Below are 20,281 nucleotides of genomic sequence, written 5' to 3' on the forward strand. Positions count from 1 at the left end.
ATTATTCCACCTTTAGTTGTCCTGATACAGGAATGTCCTCCCAAAACATCCTTGTTACTTCTTTCTCCATTTTCTCTTGAAATACTCCTTTAAATCTAGTTCAATGTCCATTGTCAAATTTAGTTTAGTGACACAACATGAGATCAGGTTCTTTGGCCCACCATGCTGACCATCGATCACCCATTCACACAAGTTCTGTTTTATCCCACTTTCTTATCCACTCTTTACACACTGAGGGGGTGAGGGTAATTTACAGAGGCCAATTAACCTATAAACTTGCATGTCTTTGGGATGTGGGAGGAAACCAGAGCACTTGGAGGGAAAGATACACTGTCACAGGGAGAACGTGCAAACTCCACGCAGACAACACCCGAGGTCAGGATTGAACCAGCTTCTCTGGCATTGCAAGGCAGCTCTTCTACCAGCTGTGCCACTATGTGTGCTATTTTGCCTGATAATACTCCGCCAAAGTATCTTTACATGTTAAAGGCTCTACATAAATGCAAATTTCAGTGAGAACTCAAGGCTTTTTGACTCAGACGTGAGTACTGCAATTGAGCCAAGGCTGCCACCTTGAGATTAAGATCGCGATTCACAACATTCATACACCAGTTTCCTGCTACCACTAACATGATTCCCTTTACCACTAACTTGTTACCACTAACATGACTCTATCGCAGTCGCTGCCTCAAAAAGGCTGGCAGTATCATCAAGGACCCACACCATCCTGGCCACACACTCATCTCCCTGCTACCTTCAGGTAGAAGGTATAGGAGCCTGAAGACTGCAACAACCAGGTTCAGGAATAGCTACTTCCCCACAGCCATCAGGCTATTAAACTTGGCTCGGACAAAACTCTGAACATTAATAGCCCATTATCTGTTATTTGCACTTTATCAGTTTATTTATTCATGTGTGTATATATGTATATAATGGTATATGGACACACTGATCTGTTTTGTAGTCAATGCCTACTATCTTCTGTTGTGCTGAAGCAAAGCAAAAATTTCATTGTCCTATCAAGAACACATTACAATAAACTCTCTTGAATCTTGAATCTTTATCCCTCTTTAACCTGCCTGTTTAGTGCAAAGTGGGTGGGAATGATTCCACTATGAATCTGCACTGCCACAAATATCAGATTACGTTTGGTCTTCTTAGTATTTGGATGGAGAGTGAGCCACAAGAAGTTATGACAAAAAGTGCTAGACTGGTGTTAAAACAAGCTCTCCTTGTTTGAAGTGAACACACAGTTATTTTTAGTCATTGTTTTTGCTGCCTGTGCAGCAATGAATAGGGTGATTGTTGGTGCTCTGTCATAAAACTCAGCACCAATTTGCAATCCCTCAACGCTATTCCTTGCTTGCAAACTGTTTTCTGTCAGCATGGAATAAATAGAAGTAGCAATAGGTCCTACAATTGCAAGCATACATGTGCCTTTGATAAGCTAATGTTACACTGGCAATGGAGGGAAGCTGGAGGCAAGTTTTATTCATGTTCTCTTTCCTACTCCTTCACTCACTAATAATTGGGTATATAGTCACCTTCACACAGGGTGTGTTACCATCCCAGCACTGTGTGAAGGAAGTCTTGCAGGAAAACCTGGAACTTGTTCCTATTCAGTTGTTGCAGGTCTGTAAAATCAGATGGACAGCAGAGCCAGAGAACAAGCCAACAACTCACTCACTTAATTTCCCTGGAGTAACACAACTGGTTAGAAGGAAAACCGCTCAGCATCCATGCCTTCTGTAAAGGGCACAGCTCCCCATCTCCCCATATGAAAGATGGTGAAATGAGGCTGGGGGTGCATCTTGAGGTATTACCCAAACTGGTCTTTAAATATAACCTCCCAGGAACAATAGCTCAGCATACCTGGCAGCAGGTTATTGCTGGGCCCGTGTCAATGGACAGGTCCTTTTTCCCCTCCCTCTCCAACAGCTGCCATTTTCAGTGCAATATCTTGCATTGAATGTTTATCAATGCACTGTGGACGGCTTGTTTGTATTCGCATCTAGTCTTTTCTCTGACTGGATAGCACGCAATCATAAGTATTTCACTATACCTCAGTAGACATGACAATAAACTAAACTAAACTAAATTTACAATCAGAAACTTAAAACCTGCTGGTCTTTTAACCCTTGCTCTGACTCCAATAGGCTTCACTGAGGTGTTGCTACTTATTCTTTGCAAAGCGCTTTCCAGAATTTAATTTACCGCCCGGTTCTGCTTCCTGTTTCTATCTGTTCTTCCCTTCAAATCTGCTATCCCCCCCCCCCCCCCCACCCCACCCATTTTTCATCTACTTGGTGACAAAGTATCCAGTGCTTTGACAAAATTGTTGCCAGGTCATAGTCATAGAGCCATAGGCCCTTCGGCACAACTTGCCCACACCAACCAAGATGCCCCATCTACACTAATTATACCTGGCCACATTGGGCCTGTATCTCTCTAAACATATCCTATCCATGCACCTGTCCAAATGTCTTTTAAATGCTGTTATAGTACTTGCCTTAACTACCTCCTCTGACAGCTTATTCCTCGAGTAGTTGCTCCACGCAACAGCCAAAAATCTGTAGCCTCCCTTTCATCTGGTATTTTGTTGGTTCACATGCTTGATCAACGGTGTTTTATCATTAATGCCTTATTATTATTAATGTTTAGTGTTTTCTGAGTCATTCGTAACTGTCACTGCATGTCATGTTGTTACTTGTGGGTGGAGCATCAAGGCAAATTCCTTGTATGTGAATACTTGGCCAATAAACTTACTTACTTATTTACTTCCTTACTTACTTATACCCACCACACTTTGTGTGAAATAGTTGCCCCTCGGGTTCCTCATAATTCATTCCCCACTCACCTTAAACCTATGATCTCTGGTTCTTGATTCCCCTACTCTGCGTAAAAGACTCTGTGCATTCACTCTGTCTGTTCCCCTCATGATCTTATACACCTCTGTAAGATCACCCCTCAGCCTCCTGCACTCCAAGGAATAAAATCTTAGCCGGTCCATCCTCTCGCTATAACTAAGGCCCTCAAGTCCTGATAACATCCTCATAAACCCTCTCTGCACTCTTTCCAGCATAGCAACACCCTTCCTGTAGCAGGTTGCCAAAATTGAACACAATACTCCAAATGCGGCCTCACCGACATCTTGTACAACTGTAACATAACTTCCCAACTTCTATATTCAGTACCCTGACTGATGAACCCCAATGTACCGAAAGCCTTCTTGACCACCCTATCTACCTGCAATGCCACTTTCAAGGAAATATATACCTGCACACCTAGACCCCTCTGCTATAAAACAATCCCCAGGGCCCTGCCATTCACCGTGAAGGTCTTGCCTTGGATTGACTTGTGGATAAATTTGAGGTCATCCACTTTGGTGGCAAGAATGGGAAGCAGATTATTATCTGAATTATGTCAGGTTAGGAAAAGGGGAACTACAATGAGACCTGGGTGTCCTTGTACATCAGTCATCGAAAGTAAGCATGCAGGTACAGCAAGCAGCGAAGAAAGCGAATGGCATGTAGGCCTTCATAACGAGAGGAGTTGAGTATAGGATCAAAGAGGTCCTTCTGCAGTTATACAGGACCCTCGTGAGACCACGCCTGGAGTATTTTGTGCAGTTTTGGTCTCATAATTTGAGGAAGGACATTCTTGCTATTGAGGTAGCACAGTGGAGGTTCACGAGATTAATTCCCGGGATGGCGGGACTGTCATATGATGAAAGAATGGAGCGACAGGGCTTGTATTCACTGGAATTTAGAAGGATGAGAGGATATCTTATAGAAACATATAAATTATTACGGGATTGGACACGCTAGATGCATGAAACATGTTCCCATGTTGGGGGAGTCCAGAACCAGGGGCCACAGTTTAAGAATAATGGGTTTAGAACTGAGATGAGGAAAAACTTTTTCACACAGAGAGTTGTGAATTTGAATAATTCTCTGCCACAGAAAGCAGTGGAGGCCGATTCATTGGATGCATTCAAAAGAGTGTTAGATAGAGCTCTTAGGGCTAGTGGAATCAAAGGGTATGGGGAGAAGGCAGGCATGGATTATTGATTGTGGATAATCAGTCATGATCACATTGAATGGCGGTGCTGGCTCGAAGGGCCGAATGGCTTACTCCTGCACCTATTGTCCATGTATCTATATATCTATGACTTCCCAAAATGCACCACCTCACACTTATCTGCATTAAACTCCATTTACCATCCCTCAGTCCACACTCAACTGATCAAAATCCTGCTGCAATTTCTGATAACCATCTTCGCTATCTACGATATCACCCACTTTAGTGTCATCTGCAAAGTTACTAATCATGCCTTCTACATTTTAATCCAAATTATTTCTATAAACCACAAATAGCAATGGGCCCAGCACTGATACCTGAGGAATACCACCAGTCATAGGCCTCCAGTCTGACAAACAACCTTCCACCATCACTCTCTGCTTCCTTCCATGAAGTCAATTCTCTAGACAAGGATAAGGGTAGGTGTGTTCCTTAATAATAGGACATTAGTGAGTGAGGTGGGATTTTAAGACAATCCAATGGTTTAATGGCTACCATTATTAGCTTTTTTTTAAATAAAACAATTTCCAGCTTTTATTTAATTACATTAATTTAATACCCCTTCTCTTGCCAATGTGTAATTAATAATAATAATGATGGATGGGATTTATATAGCGCCTTTCTAATACTCAAGGCGCTTTACATCGCATTATTCATTCACTCCTCAGTCACACTCGGTGGTGGTAAGCTACTTCTGTAGCCACAGCTGCCCTGGGGCAGACTGATGGAAGCGTGGCTGCCAATCTGCGCCTACGGCCCCTCCGACCACCACCAATCACTCACACACATTCACACACATTCACACACAGATTAGAACTCATGCCTTGTGATTAATGCTCCAGAATCTATGTGCCATTCCAGTAATTTGACCATTATTCAATTGTTTGATTCTGAAAAGTAAACTGGCTGGATTTTACAATTTGACAATCATATTGCTTGTTTTCTATTTGCTCTTTGATTTCAATTTCAGTTTTCTAAAAGGTAATCATTTTGCAATCAGCTCAATAATTTTGGTAATTTTAATAGTGAAATTAACATAAAGCTTATGTATTATTTTAACAATGTATGTTATGCCGTGTTATGTAGCCTTAGTATAGTCCGATAGAGATCTTCAAAACTGGAATTCAGTGCTATTTTGTTAGCATTCATCATTCATAATCACTGAAAACATTATCGACGCAGTGCTGCTGGTTTCCAACGGGAACGGTGATGACGCCACGCTGGAAGTATAGGATTTTGGTGTGTGTGCTTTATCATCATTCCTTACAATGCTATGCATGACAGTGATCGCAATTTCTACTGAAGTGTGGATGGCTGTTGGCTCGCTAGCTCATCTGTCCTTTGACAGGGTACACAAAATTGCTGGGGAAACTCAGCGGGTGCAGCAGCATCTATGGAGCGAAGGAAATAGGCGACGTTTCGGGCCGAAACCCTTCTTCAGACTGATGGGGGGGGGGAAAGAAAGAAGGAAAAGGGGAGGAGGAGGAGGAGCCCGAGGGCGGGCGGATGGGAGGGTGGGAGGAGACAGCTAGAGGGTTAAGGAAGGGGAGGAGACAGCAAGGGCTAGCCAAATTGGGAGAATTCAATGTTAATGCCATAAGGACGCAAGGTCCCCAGACGGAATATGAGGTGCTGTTCCTCCAATTTCCGCTGTTGCTCACTCTGGCAATGGAGGAGACCCAGGACAGAGAGGTCGGATTGGGAATGGGAGGGGGAGTTGGAAGTGCTGAGCCACCGGGAGGTCGGGTAGGTTATTGCGGACTGAGCGGAGGTGTTCGGCGAAACGATCGCCCAACCTACGCTTGGTCTCACCAATGTAAATCAGCTGACATCTAGAGCAGCGGATGCAGTAGATGAGGTTGGAGGAGATACAGGTGAACCTTTGTCGCACCTGGAACGACTGCTTGGGACTTGGTCCTTTGACAGGTCTTGTTTTTGGTCCTGCTGGGGGTCCACAACCCCCTCCTCACCTGGCAAACCAGGTGGGGGAGACGGTTTAGTCACCGACTATCTAACCATGGAGCACATAGCATGGGATTACATGGTCCACGTGGCGGGGGGAACTCCCCCCGACCAACTTGATTTTGAGAGCACTCTTACTGAATCCAATGAAAATACACTGAATTATGTGAACAAAGTATTGGTCATTGAGAGATGCTGCCAAAAATGTTACAATTAGGGTGGCACAGTGGCACAGCGGTAGAGTTGCAGCCTTACAGCGCCAGAGACCCGGGTTTGATCCTGACCACGGATGCTGTCTTACGAAGTTTGTATGTTCTCCCTGTGAGCGCGTGGCTTTTCTCTGGGTGGTCTGGTTTCCTCTCACACACCAAACACTTGCATGTTTGTAGGTTAAATGGCTTCTGTAAATTGTAAATTGTTCCTAGTGTGTAAGATACTGCTAGTGTGATCACTGGTTGGCATGGACTCAGTGGGCCGAAGGACATTTTTCCATACTGTATCTCTAAAGTCTAAATAACATTATTAATTTACATCTGAATATTACTTAGAACACAAAATTCTGGAGTAACTCAGTGGGTCAGGCAGCATCTCTGACTATCACTGCTCTGGCAACCAGAAATGATCTTTCTTGCATTTGTGTCCAACCAAATCATGCATGTTTAAGAACTCGAAGAACAACAGCCATATTGGACCACCCTGACTCACATGAGCACCATACTTCACAGTAGTCTTAAGTCATTTAAATTAATACATTTTAACATACTTGTTACATGTTTTCTTTCACCATGTTAAAAAGTTACAGAATTTTTGGTGCCAAGAAAGATAACTGGTGTTACTTTGAGAATGCCAACTTTAACTCATTAACACCTCTCTTCATTGCTGGACTATTGTTGTGTTGTTTAATTGCTTGACTGATACCAAGTTGCCGATTGAGCAGAATTTTCTGCCATTCAATTTTAGCAAAATTCATCGCACCAGAGCATGCATGAGGCAATAGAGTATGCCTCATGTCACAAACAACTTTCACTGCTTCACCATATACATATATTGGCTTTAAAAACCACATATGAAGCTTTCCGTGATTTAATTCCACCCTCTGACTGGAAAACTATGTATATATGTTCAGGGGATATGAATACTGAAGGTAATGCTGGCGTTAATTCTCTGGCTCTAATTGTCTCTGAAATTAAGGGGTAATTAAGAATTCTCGTCCCAACTGGACCAGTATAGCAGATTTGCTTCCCTGAAGATCTATAATCAGTTAATCCCTATCTCATTGATTGTGTTTTTGGCTTTTCCCTTAGTCCTGACTTCCCACTTAATTAGAATAATCTTGATACTGTATGTTTGAGACTTTATAATGAGGTATAATTTATTGAATTAATTTGGTTGGATTTGAAAGAGTAAAGGTCACAACGTTATATGTAAAACACAAAGTCCTGGAGTAACACCAAATAAATTACTCCAGAACATTGTATTTTACTCAAGGTTCCAGCATCTGCAGTTTCTTGTGTTTCCTGTACAGCTAAATCCTTGTACTATTTGCTGAAGAATAATCGAGCTTCACAATAAAGAGGCACACTATTGGTGGTAAAGTACTCCCTGCTGAGTATTCACCAGGCTGGAATAAGTGATCTTTTCATTAAAATATTTCAGTATAAGCAGTAATTTGTGTAATTTGATGGATATTTAATACCAAAAAAGAAATTTTCACTCCCACTCGCAATTGCTTTATTTACCTGTATCATTATTTATAAAAAATTTTAGGACCAATATTTATACTGCATGCCAAATATAACTGAGTATGATTATATATCAATATTTCACCTTGGATATATAACAAATAATATTTTTTTTCATGTCATTTTTAAATCTTACTCATTTAAAGAACCTGTGTTTTACTTGGTAGTAGTGAAATCACATTCTTGTTAAAGAGTAATTTTCTCATGAGAATACTATGAGTATTAGCGAGGTGTCCAATTTTTGTTTTTGAGTATATGGAAAGGCGAACATTTTAATTAATCGGGCTTCAAGTTTCAAAATAAGAGGCAGACTGAACAACATACGAGCTTTGGCTATTGAAGGAGATCTCACACTGACTGTCAGAACATAATTATGCAGCATTTCTCCTTTTCATCAGCAGAAGCAAAAAATGAAGACATCAACGGGTTACTGTAGTTTAGCAATTCCAACTGCATTGTCAGTATGATTGTCAATTGGGTCCAATAGGGCAAATTGGCAAGTTACTTAATTTCTTATGCTTTAGTATTCATGTTGCTGATGTGAGAATGCTGTTTCATGCTAGTCAAGTAACTTTTACTTTCCTTATCATGTTTTGCTCTGGATAATCATGTAGCTAATGATTAGTTTCTAACAGTTGTACCTTACCTGTAAATTTGCACACAAAGGAAGAACACTGTCATCATCAACTGAGTTGATTTCATTGGCGTGGGTCACTGACTCTTTGTTGGGTTGTGAGGTGTACTTCTGTTTGGTTGCGGTTATGGTTGGCACAGGAGGTATTAACTGCCAAGCATTCATATCAGTCCCATTACCGAATGCTAAAACGGCATTTTCTGAAGAATAAAACAATGAATAGGGGGGAAATGATGTAAATACACAAATTTGAAGAAAAGTAACACATTTTAATTTATTTCTTGTTAATACCACTTATTTAAATTCCTAATAAGTCCTAATAAAAATGTAAACAAAAAATTATCTTTGGAATACAAATGTGTTCACTTATGGGTGTCACCGAATCACGTTACTAATATTAATAGATGTAACAATGAATGGAACAAGTGTCAGAATTAATTCTTGCATAGCCTATTCCTACATAGTTTTCACCTTCAGATGATATGCCAGGCAAGATACTCTCCATCACACATTTCCCAACATGTCACTGAAGAATATGCTGGAGAGAAAACAAAAGTCAATTCTTTCTCCATCTAACAACCTCAGCATTATCTTGATGAAATCAGCCCATTGAAGAATCGACATTTCTAATGGAGGTGTGTGGTAGTGCAGTAGTTATATTGCTGGACTGGTTGTTCACAGACCAGGAAATCAATCCAGATATTCATGTTCAAATCTCACAATGACAGCTGTGAAATAGTTATTAGTAAGGATTACCACAAAAAATACCAGATTATTATAAAAACCCATCTGGTCCATTTAATGTTCCATATGGAACTCTTGGTCTATACCAATATGGTTGGCTGACTTGTAAGTACCTTCTGAAAAACACATTAATTTACCATTGCTGCTACTATGAAACAGAAAGGAGTTACCACCAGCCCAGGCAAAGACCTCCTCACTAACATTTGGGAATTGATATGTAAATTGGGAGAGCTGTTTGAAGCTGTAGTTCTCCTCATAGAATTACATTAGCCCGTCTGCTCTATCATAATTCACTCGTAGACCAGGGAGAACATGCTCAATGTTTAGAGTAATATCTCACACAAAGGAAGTTGGTTGTGGTTGCTGGGGATTCATCATCCAGGTCACATGACATCATTAAAGGAGTACCTCAGGGCAGTGTGCTAGGACAAACTTAGTTTCAACATTTTCATTAATAACCTTCATTCCATCCATTATGGAGTCAGAGTGGAGACATTCAGCGATCATTGCACAAGGTTCAGTTCCATATGCAGCTCCCTAGCAAATACAGCAGTCTGTACCTACAGGCAGCAAGATCTAGGAGACTTTTAGGCATGGGTTGATAAATAGCAAGTAACTCCTGTGCCACAAATCTGCCAAGTTAGACAATCTTTAAAAATGAGAGTCAAACAACCTACTCTTGACATTCTTTGGCATTACTTTCACCAAGTTCCCCACCATCAATATCCTGGCAAGAAACTCAAGTGAACCAAGAACAATGTGACTAAAAAAGGTCAGAGGCTCAATATGTTTTTGTGAGTAACTCACCTCCTGAGACCACAAAGTCTTTGCATCATCTACAATGTACGTCAAGAGAGTGATGAAACTTGTTTGGGTGATGTAATGTATTCATACATATTCATGTATGTTAATGAGTTGGTGTTGTATATATGCAGGGAATGTTGGGTAATAAATCTCTCTCTCTCATGATCCAGGCAACCTGCGTGTAAGTTGTTATTCATTCTGCCGTCCGGAATATAACAAAATTGGCGACGAGGATGGGAGAGAGTTTGTGAACTCATCCTTTAAATACAGTGCAGGACTGTTTTGCAACATGCAGCATTGTTTAACATTTTAAACAGTAAATACAGAGTTGTGTCACAGTTGTTTGCGAGCTGGACACGATAGGCCACAGATCCTTGTATGCAGGGGACTGTAGTTTAAAACAGCAGCTGTACAAATCGGCGAGAGATTGTCAGGCTATCTCCATGTTGTGTCTACGTGGCAAGATGTCGTCCTTGGGATTGTATAACATTTTAGACTGAGTTTTATTTTGTCAAGTTCCTTAAGCTGAATAGCCTTTGTACAGCTAAGTTTTATGTGAATTGTTACACCAGAACAGACAGGAAATCAGGATTTTTGAACAGACTTTAAAAAATAAGGAGAACGACACGATGGCAGCTTCCACGGGCTACATCGGAAACCTTGGCACTTTTGACAAGAGTAGAGAGCAGTTCAGCTACTAAATGGAGAGAGTGAACATGTTTTTCATGGCAAACAACATAATGGAGATTAGTGGTGAAGGAAAGACAGTGACTGGAACAAATAAGTCAGTTTGCGAATGCATGAAAGTGATTCTGCTCACGGAGATTTGTCCTGAAGTGTACGGCACATTCGTGAATCTCCTTGCGCCCATAAAGGCAAAAGACGTGCCATTCAATTACATTATGAAGAAGTTGGAGGAGCACTTCAACCCAAAGCCTCTGGAAACTGCAGAAAGCTATAAATTTGGCACTAGAGACCAGAAGCAGAATGAGACAATCAATGAGAACATTGTTGCTTTGAAAAACTTAACTTTGCACTGTAACTTTGGAACCTTTCGCGGACATGCACTATGCGACAGATTTGTTTGTGGTCTAGTGGATGAACGAATTCAGGCCAAACTCATGAACACTCCAGATCTTATATTCGAGAAAGCATGCATGATTGCTACCACAATGGAGATGGCATCAAAGAATGTTCGCGAGTTTTGTCCACCACAGACTGCAGTGACCGTTTACACTCACAATGCAGTGCCTATGGTGAAACCAAAACCAAAGTATGGCAGGGAGCCGAGTTCAGCCAGTTGTATCATTGCAACGGGAATCACTCATCCCAATTTTGTCAGTTCAAAATGGCCAAGTGCTATAACTGCCAGAAGAAAGGCCACATCGCCTCAGCATGTCGGGCCAAGCTTAAAACAGGAAACCAACAATCTGCAGGAAACAAGCGACAACACCAGAAAGGAGTTCATAACTTGGAGATGAACCCAGATGGAAATGAACTTGGGTTGTACACCATTTATGCAACCAACATTGATAAGCCTACAATCAGCCAAGGCAAGGACTTTCAAACTAAACTATTGATAAATGAACAGTTAATCGATATGTATATTGACACGTCAGCAGATTGTTCGGTCATGAGCAAAGACCTGTACGAAACAAAATTCCCACAGATACCATTGTTTGAGAGTAAGGTCAAGCTGAGAACCTACTTGGGCGAAGTTTTGGAGACATGTGGACAAATGAACTGTAAAGTTCAGCATAATGGTCAGTCAGTAACACTGTCCATCATAGTGGCCAGCTACAGAAATAAACCAACCCTCCTCGGAAAGGATTGGCTGAGTAGAAGAGAATTAGACTGGAAGAATATTTTGTGCGTCGATTTGTCCAAATCACGGCTCGTAAACGTCATAAGCAAACATGCAGAAATCTTTGCCGACAGTTACACGGGAATAACAGGGTACTCTGCACACATTCGACTTAAGCAAGATGTGAGACCTGTGTATTGTCGGTCAAGACCTGTACCATATGCACTAAAGCAACAAGTGGAGGAAGAACTCAACAGATTAGAGCGGAATGGAGTACTCATGAAGACAGACCAGAGTAACTGGGCAACGCCAATTGTGGCTGTACCCAAGGCCAACAAAAATGTTCGACTATGTGGTGACTACAAAGTCACAATCAACCAAGCCATTGATGACGAATAATATCCGTTACCAACTCGCAAGATCTGTACGCAGAATTTAGCGGAGCAAGAGTCTTCACTAAACTGGATTTGTCTCACGCTTACGCCCAACTCAATGTCGACAAGGAAAGTCAGCAGTGCTTGACTATCAACACACATAAGGGCTTGTATTCATATACAAAACTGCCCTATGGTGTGAAATCCTCCCCAAAAATATTCAGTCTGTCATGGACAAAATGTTACAAGGCATGTGTGTGCAACCAGGATGACCTACTGATATTCACAGAGGGCATGGTAGAACATCTGGAAATACTTGAGCAAGTTCTCACATGACTGAACTGCCACAATGTCAAACTGCGACAAAGTAAAGGTGCATTTGCACAGTCAGAGGTGGTCTACCTTGGACTCAAAGTAGATGCTAACGGACTTCGCCCTGTGAAGGCGAATGTGGAAGCAATAGTGAGTGCTCCAAAATCCAACAATGTTTCAGAGCTACGATCATTCCTTGGGATTGTGCAGTTCTATGCTCGATTCCTTCCAGATGTAGCAACTGCGCTGAAGCCACTACATCATCTGCTACAAAAAGATGTGAAATGGATGTGGGGAAAGGAACAGCAACGTGCATATGACATTTGCAAGCAAAACTTGACAAGTGACAAACTCCTTGTTCACTACGATACTACACGCGAGATGAAACTTGCTTGTGATGCTTCATGTTATGGTGTAGGTGCAGTGTTCTCCCACGTCATGAATGACGGGTAGAAAATGCCTATTGCTTTTGTATCCCGCACCCTATCACCGAGATGACATGATTGGCTGTCTGTTGTTCTGCTCCGCATTCACAGGCTGGGCTCTGGCGGAGCCCCCATCTCCACATGCTGGCATTGAAACGCCCAACTCCAGTATGAAGTCTGTTGAGCTTCACCCATGCTCCTCTGGGGAGGTCAGACCCTGGACAGCTTTTATCTGGTGAAGATATGTAGCTGTGTAATGGAGATGAGATTGCCTTCCACTCCTGTGACCACTTGGTGGCTATCCAGTGTGCTTTTGTCTCAGTTGGCTGGATGGATGCTAGGAGTTGTTTTCCATGTGGAGCAAAGGGGTAACGGGCCTTCAGTTGGAGTGGCCTCTGTTCTCTGCTGATAGCCTAATGGAGGAGGTGATCTGGGTCCATGACATGACGAGATAGTGTCAGAGATGCTGCTTGCCTTCGGATCCCTGCAGGTGGAATGCCTGCTAGTATAGGGATCTGTTCGACTGGAGTAGGTTGAAGGCACCCAGTGATGGTTCACAAGCTGCTGTCCAGGCTCGTGTCTACCAGGCTAGTATGTCTACTACTACTCCATACGGGTGCGTAGTACTCAGCTGGGGCATACACAAGAGCTAAGGCAGAGGTGTGAAGAGTGACGGACTGGCTCCCCAACCTGTTCCTGCCAGGCGTCAGATGAGGCCGTTACGTGCCATGACCTTATCGCGGAGACCAGCCAGGTGTTGACAAAATGTAAGCGACCTGTCCAGCTTTACGTCGAGGTAAGTGGGTGTTTGTTGGAAGTTCAAGCGCCTGTTTCTAATGAAGACAGCTAGCTATCGCTTAGCTTCCTTGTTGTTTGGATGGAATGCTGTTGACACTGTTTGCCTTCGCTCAGCTGTAGACGCCACTGTCGTAGGTATACTGCCAAAGTCCCCAAGGAGCTTTCCATTGTGTACTACTCTTTGTGCCTCATCAGGATGGCTAGATCGTCAGCATACCCATATTTTCCAGCGATGGGCTCTGGGAGGTCATGGATGTACATATTCAGTGCACAATAAACACTCTTGAACTCTCCTGAATTTGAATTTTACAAAGCTAACTTATTGATGGAGGTGAGCAGCAATCTCTTGTCTCAGAGGATTGTGAATCCTTGAAATTATTATTCCAGAGAACAGTGCCGGCAGCATAATTCAGGATATTCAAGGCTGGATCGACAGATATTTAGATAATGAGGGAAATCGAGGACTGTGGGGTCAGAAAGGGACAGTAATGCTGGAGTAACTCGGCAGGTCAGGCAGCATCTCTGGAGAACATGGATAGGTGACGTTTCGGGTCCAGACGCTTCTTCAGACTCCTCAAGGTATGCCTACTTTGAAGTTCTTCTCTCCCAAGTATGAAGATGGGTTTCAACCTGAAAAGTCACCTATCCATGTTCTCTAGAGATGCTGCCTGGCACTTTGAGTTACTCCAGCACTTTATGTCTTTTTGTATATTAACTGGCAACTGCAATTTATTTTGTTTTGACATCGTGCGGATCAGGCAAGGAAGTGGAGAGGACCACAAAATTAGATCAACCAGTATCTTACTGAATTGGCAGGATGTATATGAGGAGGTCGGACTGCCAAGTCTTGATCCTATCTATAATGTTCTTCTTGTGTTGAACAGTGCTGAACTTACTGAAGCATCTGTTGTCTTTAAAGAAATTCTGGAACTCTTCACACTCTTCCTTTTGGTTTCCACTGCCATTGCAGGTGCACCATGGTGTCACGCTTATCCCAGTTGAGTCAACATAGTTTGGGGTGATGACAGTTCCTGTCAAGAGAAGCCAAGATCACAGTTAATGATCATTCTTTTAACCAAACACAAACTATTACATATTCCCAGATAAGCACTTCGGCTGTCACATCATAAGTATAAGAAAAGAAACAATAACATTCAAAAATAGCAAACAAAATTGCTCACCCATTACTGCTTGTCACTTTTCAGAGTCAAGCATCGATAGACCCAAGCAAGATAATAGAGAAATCTATAGACAACTGGACTAACTATCTTTCAAGCATTGTCATTTTATAATGGTTCTATGATGAAAGTAGAAGCAAAATTGCACTGCTATACATACAGGATTTTATAAATTACAACACAGAGGCAAGCTATTCGACCTGAACAGTCAGTCTCACAGCTTATTTTCCCTGCAAGCAAAATAAATTGAATCACATCTACCCATCATGTGATACATAAATGTAAATATGAAATTCTGGCTGGTGGCATGAAGCCACGAGCTTCAGGGATATGAAAAATATCCATTGAAAAGGGATATGAAAAAGGCCATGAATATGAAAAATAAAACCAGTAAATCAGAAGATCTAACAGTGTGGTAAGAATGTAGAACTTGTTGCCACAAGAAGTAGTTGAGGAAATGACACAGAGGCATTTGTGAGAAAACAAAATAAGCTTGTGAGGTGGAAAGAAACAAACAGATATGCTGACAGGATTAAAAAATGAAGGGAAAGAGGTGATGCCGATTAATTTGGACCGGACAGTCCAAGTGGTTTGTTTCTCAGCTGCAAAACACTTAAGGGCCTGTCCCACGGGCGACCTATTCCGCGAGTTCTCGTGAGTTTGCCCTTAACTCATACTCGCAGCATGGTCGACACGAGGTCGTAGGAGGTCTTTGGAACTCTCCTTCATGCTCGAGTGGTCTCCGCGTACTCGAGGCCTCGGCTAGGTTCGCGGCGTTTTTTTCAATATGTTAAAAAATGCCCATAAGTAAATATAGGTAGCCATGGAAAAAATCGATACTTATTTTACTCGTAGGTTTAGTCATAGTAGGTCGTAGTTGGTCGTGGTAGGTCGGCATGTTAGTCGTAGGTAATCGATGGTAGTCGAAAGTAGTTGAAGGTAGTCGTAGATAGTCTTCATCATAGTCGAAGGGAGGTCGAAGGGAGGTCAAAGGAGATCGAAGGAGGTCATCTTCACTCTCCACTATTCGGTGTCCAATTTTCCCGAAGTTAGTCGTAGTTAGTCAAAGCTGGTTTTCAACATAGTCGAAGGAGGTAGAAGGAGGTCTTCAACATGTCATTTTTTCAAACTCTTCTAAACTCGCCAATTAGGTCGCCCAAGTGGGACAGCCCCTTTAGCATTTTGTCTGCAATTCTTTTCATTCAGCTGCTTCACTAATATTATTAGGCATGTTGACCCTGCTTCCACTGGAAATATTAATGCAGGAAATACACTTTATTTTTAAGTAGCAAAAACAATAAAGGGTATTGAAACTTGGGGGGCTCTCATGCATAGATTTCATTATCATAGATGCACACCAATATCAATCAGAAAGATAAATAAAATAATATTCATGCATAAATGGCCTTTCACAAAGAAAGAATAAACAAACCACAATCGTTACAGGACGTTTTGAAGTAAGTTTACAACAAAATAAGGTAACAGGTTGATAGTATAGGGCAATCGTCTAAAAATTAGAACTAAGCCTTTCAAGAATAAAGTAAGGAAGTATGTCTACAGCAAAAAGATGCTAGAAGTTTGTCACTTTGTAATTAATCTTTCATTTTGATAGAATCTCTATTACTTAAAAAAAATGTCTTAAGAAATATGGGGTGAAGGCAATCTATGGATTTAACACCCAAATCATCTAATTAAATCATGATTTAACTCCATTGGCTATATATTCCTATAAAACAGTGTGTAAGGAATATATTCCCTAATCTAATGCTTACCTATGAGTCCTGAATAAGCAAGTAAGCAGGCTGCATAATTCTGCCTTAAGCAACCACTTGCAGATCGAGGTTCTGGCTGGCAGTTTGTGATGAAATCTGCTAACCTCGACCTGTTAGGAGGAAAGATACAAAACATGACATTATCGCATTTGAACCAAAACAGCGAAGGCACTTTGTCATGGTGCTCATTGTTGATGTTGAATATATTCTATACGCTGGTATTTTAAAATATCTTTACACTGATAGTTTCTATACATCAGAATATCTATCACACTTGAGAAATAAACATTTTAATATGCAAATACATATAAATAAATGAGTAAGATGGCTTTTAAAACCCCCCCATCTCAATTTTGAATTATTGGCAACCAGAAAATACTCATCTCAATTAATGTTGTTTAACCATCCATCCCTTTGGATGGATTTTCACATGAATTATCCTAAATTTCTTTGCCACAGTTTGATTTCTCTCCTTTTCTAATAAGTGTTCCTTAAAACGAACCTCTTTGACCAAACATTTGAGCATATGTCCTAATAATTCAGCAGAGGGTTTGGTGTCAAATTGTGTTTGCTTATGTCGGTGTGAATCATCTTGTGACATTTTACGATATCCCAGTTGTCATACAAGTTATCTGAGGCTAGGGATATACAAGCAGTGCCCTGAAAGGAACAGGAAAAATAAAACCTAAAGAGGAAAGTTGATGGAAGATAGACAAGTGGATGTGATAATCATGCAATCCATTTGCCAAGTCCAAAGCTGCTGATTGCAATCATATTCCACTCGGCTGAGCAGGCACCCAATGTTGTTGGCGCTGCAATTTAGCACCTCTTCCCACTAACTTTCAGCCAGATATGGCTGAGATGATGAATACCAGTACTTAGATAAGTTAAAATTGGCTGAATCTAATTTTATACAATTTCATTTTCCAAAGGAAAAACACTGTGGGAGATAAAATCCAGGCACAAACAGCACGATATCCCTCCCATTTATGAAAAGCAAGAAACTGCATTCATTCCGTTACATTAACTCTGCTTCTCCACAGATGCTTCCTGACCTGCTGAGTACTTCCAGCATTTTCTGCCTTTACAAGAGTCTTCCCAACAGGAGACTATCCTTAGGAAATGCCATGAGAGAGCAGCTAAAGCTTAATCAATCAGGTTTCACACTGGGTTTATTTCACTGGTATTGTTTGTCATTCCTGAGAGTGCTCATTGGAATATCAGCTTGATGCAAGGCTTGAAATTTTGGCTGATATGTCAGATGGCTGACTCTTGTGTTGGATACAGATCAAGTGGACAGCAAAAGTAACACATCATAGATGTATGCTAATCATGCAGACTGCCTTTATTTCCTACCTAAATCAACTGCAATCCATCAACATTAGTGAAATAGCAAAATACCAAACAAGAATATGGTGCCACTTCTTGCTTAAAACAGCTTGAAACGTCTGTATGATTAAAACACTCGTAAAGATGCTATTTGGTAGGTAGAAAAATAGTTAAACTAAAAAATATCAATTTTTCATAAATGTATTATTGAATGTATTATTATTAAAATGGATTATGCATTTATCATGTTATCATGTTAATTGCATTTTAATTCTTTTTTAATATGCAAAACATCAACTATGATATAAATACAACAGCTTGAGTTGGATTGGGTTCATTCCCACCGCCCCTAATTCCCAACATCCGTGAAGGATTATTTTCTCTTTCATGCAACGTATTTTTAAATCACATATCGGCACTGAGTGGGTGAGTATCTTTCTCACAGAGCTCTTCTAAACTATTCCATATGAGTGGAAGCTGTTGTCTTCTAGTCTTTTCTCAATATTTTAACATGATAACTTAGTTTGGGAACAACATACAAGCCAGAGAAAGACATTAGGGCAGAGAGCCAAAAGATTGATCAAGGAGTGTGTTTTAAAGAATTGCTTTAATTGAGTAAAGGTGGAGAGGTGGAGAAAATAAGGCAGAGAATTCCACATTTTATGTGATGGGAGCCATGGTCACCAATGTTAAGGAAAATGTAATGGCAAGTGGAATGTTGGGGGCAGTGGGCTAAATGAAACGGCGAAGAATTAGATACGGATGAAGGCATGGAGGGAACAGAATGTGAGGAAGAGAATGTTAAAACTGTGGTGCTGTTGGAAAGGCAATGAATACAAGTCAATGAGCACAAGAATGATGAGGAGACAGGACATGAGGTATGCTAGGTTGTGAGTAATAACATTTTGGATGCATACAGATGATGGATAAAGGGATCCCTTGCGCCATCAATAGCATATCAGAGTATTATTTTCCATGTGGGTAACACAAATGGAAAGAGTCTGTCGATGAGGTGTGAAGATGAGGTAGAGAAAATCTAAGGATAATGGTGTCTTTCATATTTAGGATATGAAAGACACTGCGGTTCCAATAAATCTGATTTAACTTCAGATGGTGTTGGCAGAACGATAGAGAGATTTAATGTGGTCATGTAAGTTGTTGTAGTCAGATATCTAGAACCAGACATATTTTTCAATGAACATCGACAACTAAGAAATGAAATATATGGGCATAGGATGGACACCAGGAAAAGCAATGTTGTGATGTGGGAAGGGTGTTATTGCAGGATGTTCAGGGCTGGAGCAGCCCGCTATGTAGCGAGGATGAGAAGGACCAGGACGAGTAGCGCAGCATGCATACAATCAAATTAAAAATTAACAGTTGTACGGCACGAAAACAGACCCTTCAGCCCAACGCACCCATGCAGATCAGATTTTATAACTGAGTTAGTTCCGTATTCATGCATTGGACCCATATCCCACTACTACCTTTTCTACTCATGTACCTGTCTGAATGTCTTTTAAATGTCATTATTATACCCATCTCTACAGCTTCCTCTCACAGCTGATTCCATATACATTGTTATCAGGCAACTGAACCATTCTATCACCAATTAGAGAACGATCCTGACCTACCATCTACCTCATTGGAGACCCTTGGCCTATCTTTAATCAGACTTTACTGGACTTTATCTTGTACTAAACGGTACTCCCTTTATCCTGTATCTGTACACTGTGGATGGCTTGAATGTATTCATGTACAGTCTTTCCGCTGACAGGATAACATGCAACTAAAAAGCTTTTCACTGTACCTCAGCACACGTGACAAAACTAATCTACAAAACAAAATACTTTACCTTCTTTATGCAGAAATTGCCTTTCAGATCTCTTTTAAATCTTTGCCCACTCACTTTAAATCTAGGCCCTATAGTTCTTGACTCCTCTACCCTATGAAAAAAGATTGCGGCCTTGCATCTTATCCGTGGATCTCCTGATACCTCTGTTCTTGCCAAATGGCTAATTAATTTGTTGGAGAAGATTAACAACAGGCAGAAAGAAAAACCAACACAACACTGGATCTGGTGAGATAAATATATTGTTAAATAATTCTTGAGTATTCCATTATAGTGCATTTGTACACAATTATTGCTCACATTCAATAGTTCTTGTAGCTCTACAAATAAATAAATATGATCCCGATGAATACCTTCCTGAGAGTCAACCTCCGAAATCTTTATGGTGAACGGCTGTGTCCTTAGAACCTGAGTGGACCAGTTAGCAGGAGTATTCAGAGATATCTTCAATCTTTCTCTATACAAATTAAT

At 41.1% G+C, this 20,281-nt stretch overlaps 1 protein-coding gene across 1 annotated transcript in view; it reads right to left on the reverse strand.

Annotated features, from left to right (window-relative positions):
* gfra1 (GDNF family receptor alpha 1) overlaps nucleotides 1-20,281 on the reverse strand; it is a 196,601-nt gene that overhangs the window by 9,077 nt on the left and 167,243 nt on the right. The window contains exons 5-7 of the mRNA XM_033033945.1: nucleotides 16,630-16,739; nucleotides 14,576-14,710; nucleotides 8,431-8,618 (exon numbers count right to left, since the gene is read on the reverse strand). Coding sequence (XP_032889836.1) covers nucleotides 8,431-8,618; nucleotides 14,576-14,710; nucleotides 16,630-16,739 — 433 coding nt within the window. The remainder of the gene's footprint in view (nucleotides 1-8,430; nucleotides 8,619-14,575; nucleotides 14,711-16,629; nucleotides 16,740-20,281) is intronic.

The sequence above is a fragment of the Amblyraja radiata genome, chromosome 15 (genome assembly GCF_010909765.2).
Source record: "Amblyraja radiata isolate CabotCenter1 chromosome 15, sAmbRad1.1.pri, whole genome shotgun sequence".
Lineage (NCBI taxonomy): Eukaryota > Metazoa > Chordata > Chondrichthyes > Rajiformes > Rajidae > Amblyraja > Amblyraja radiata.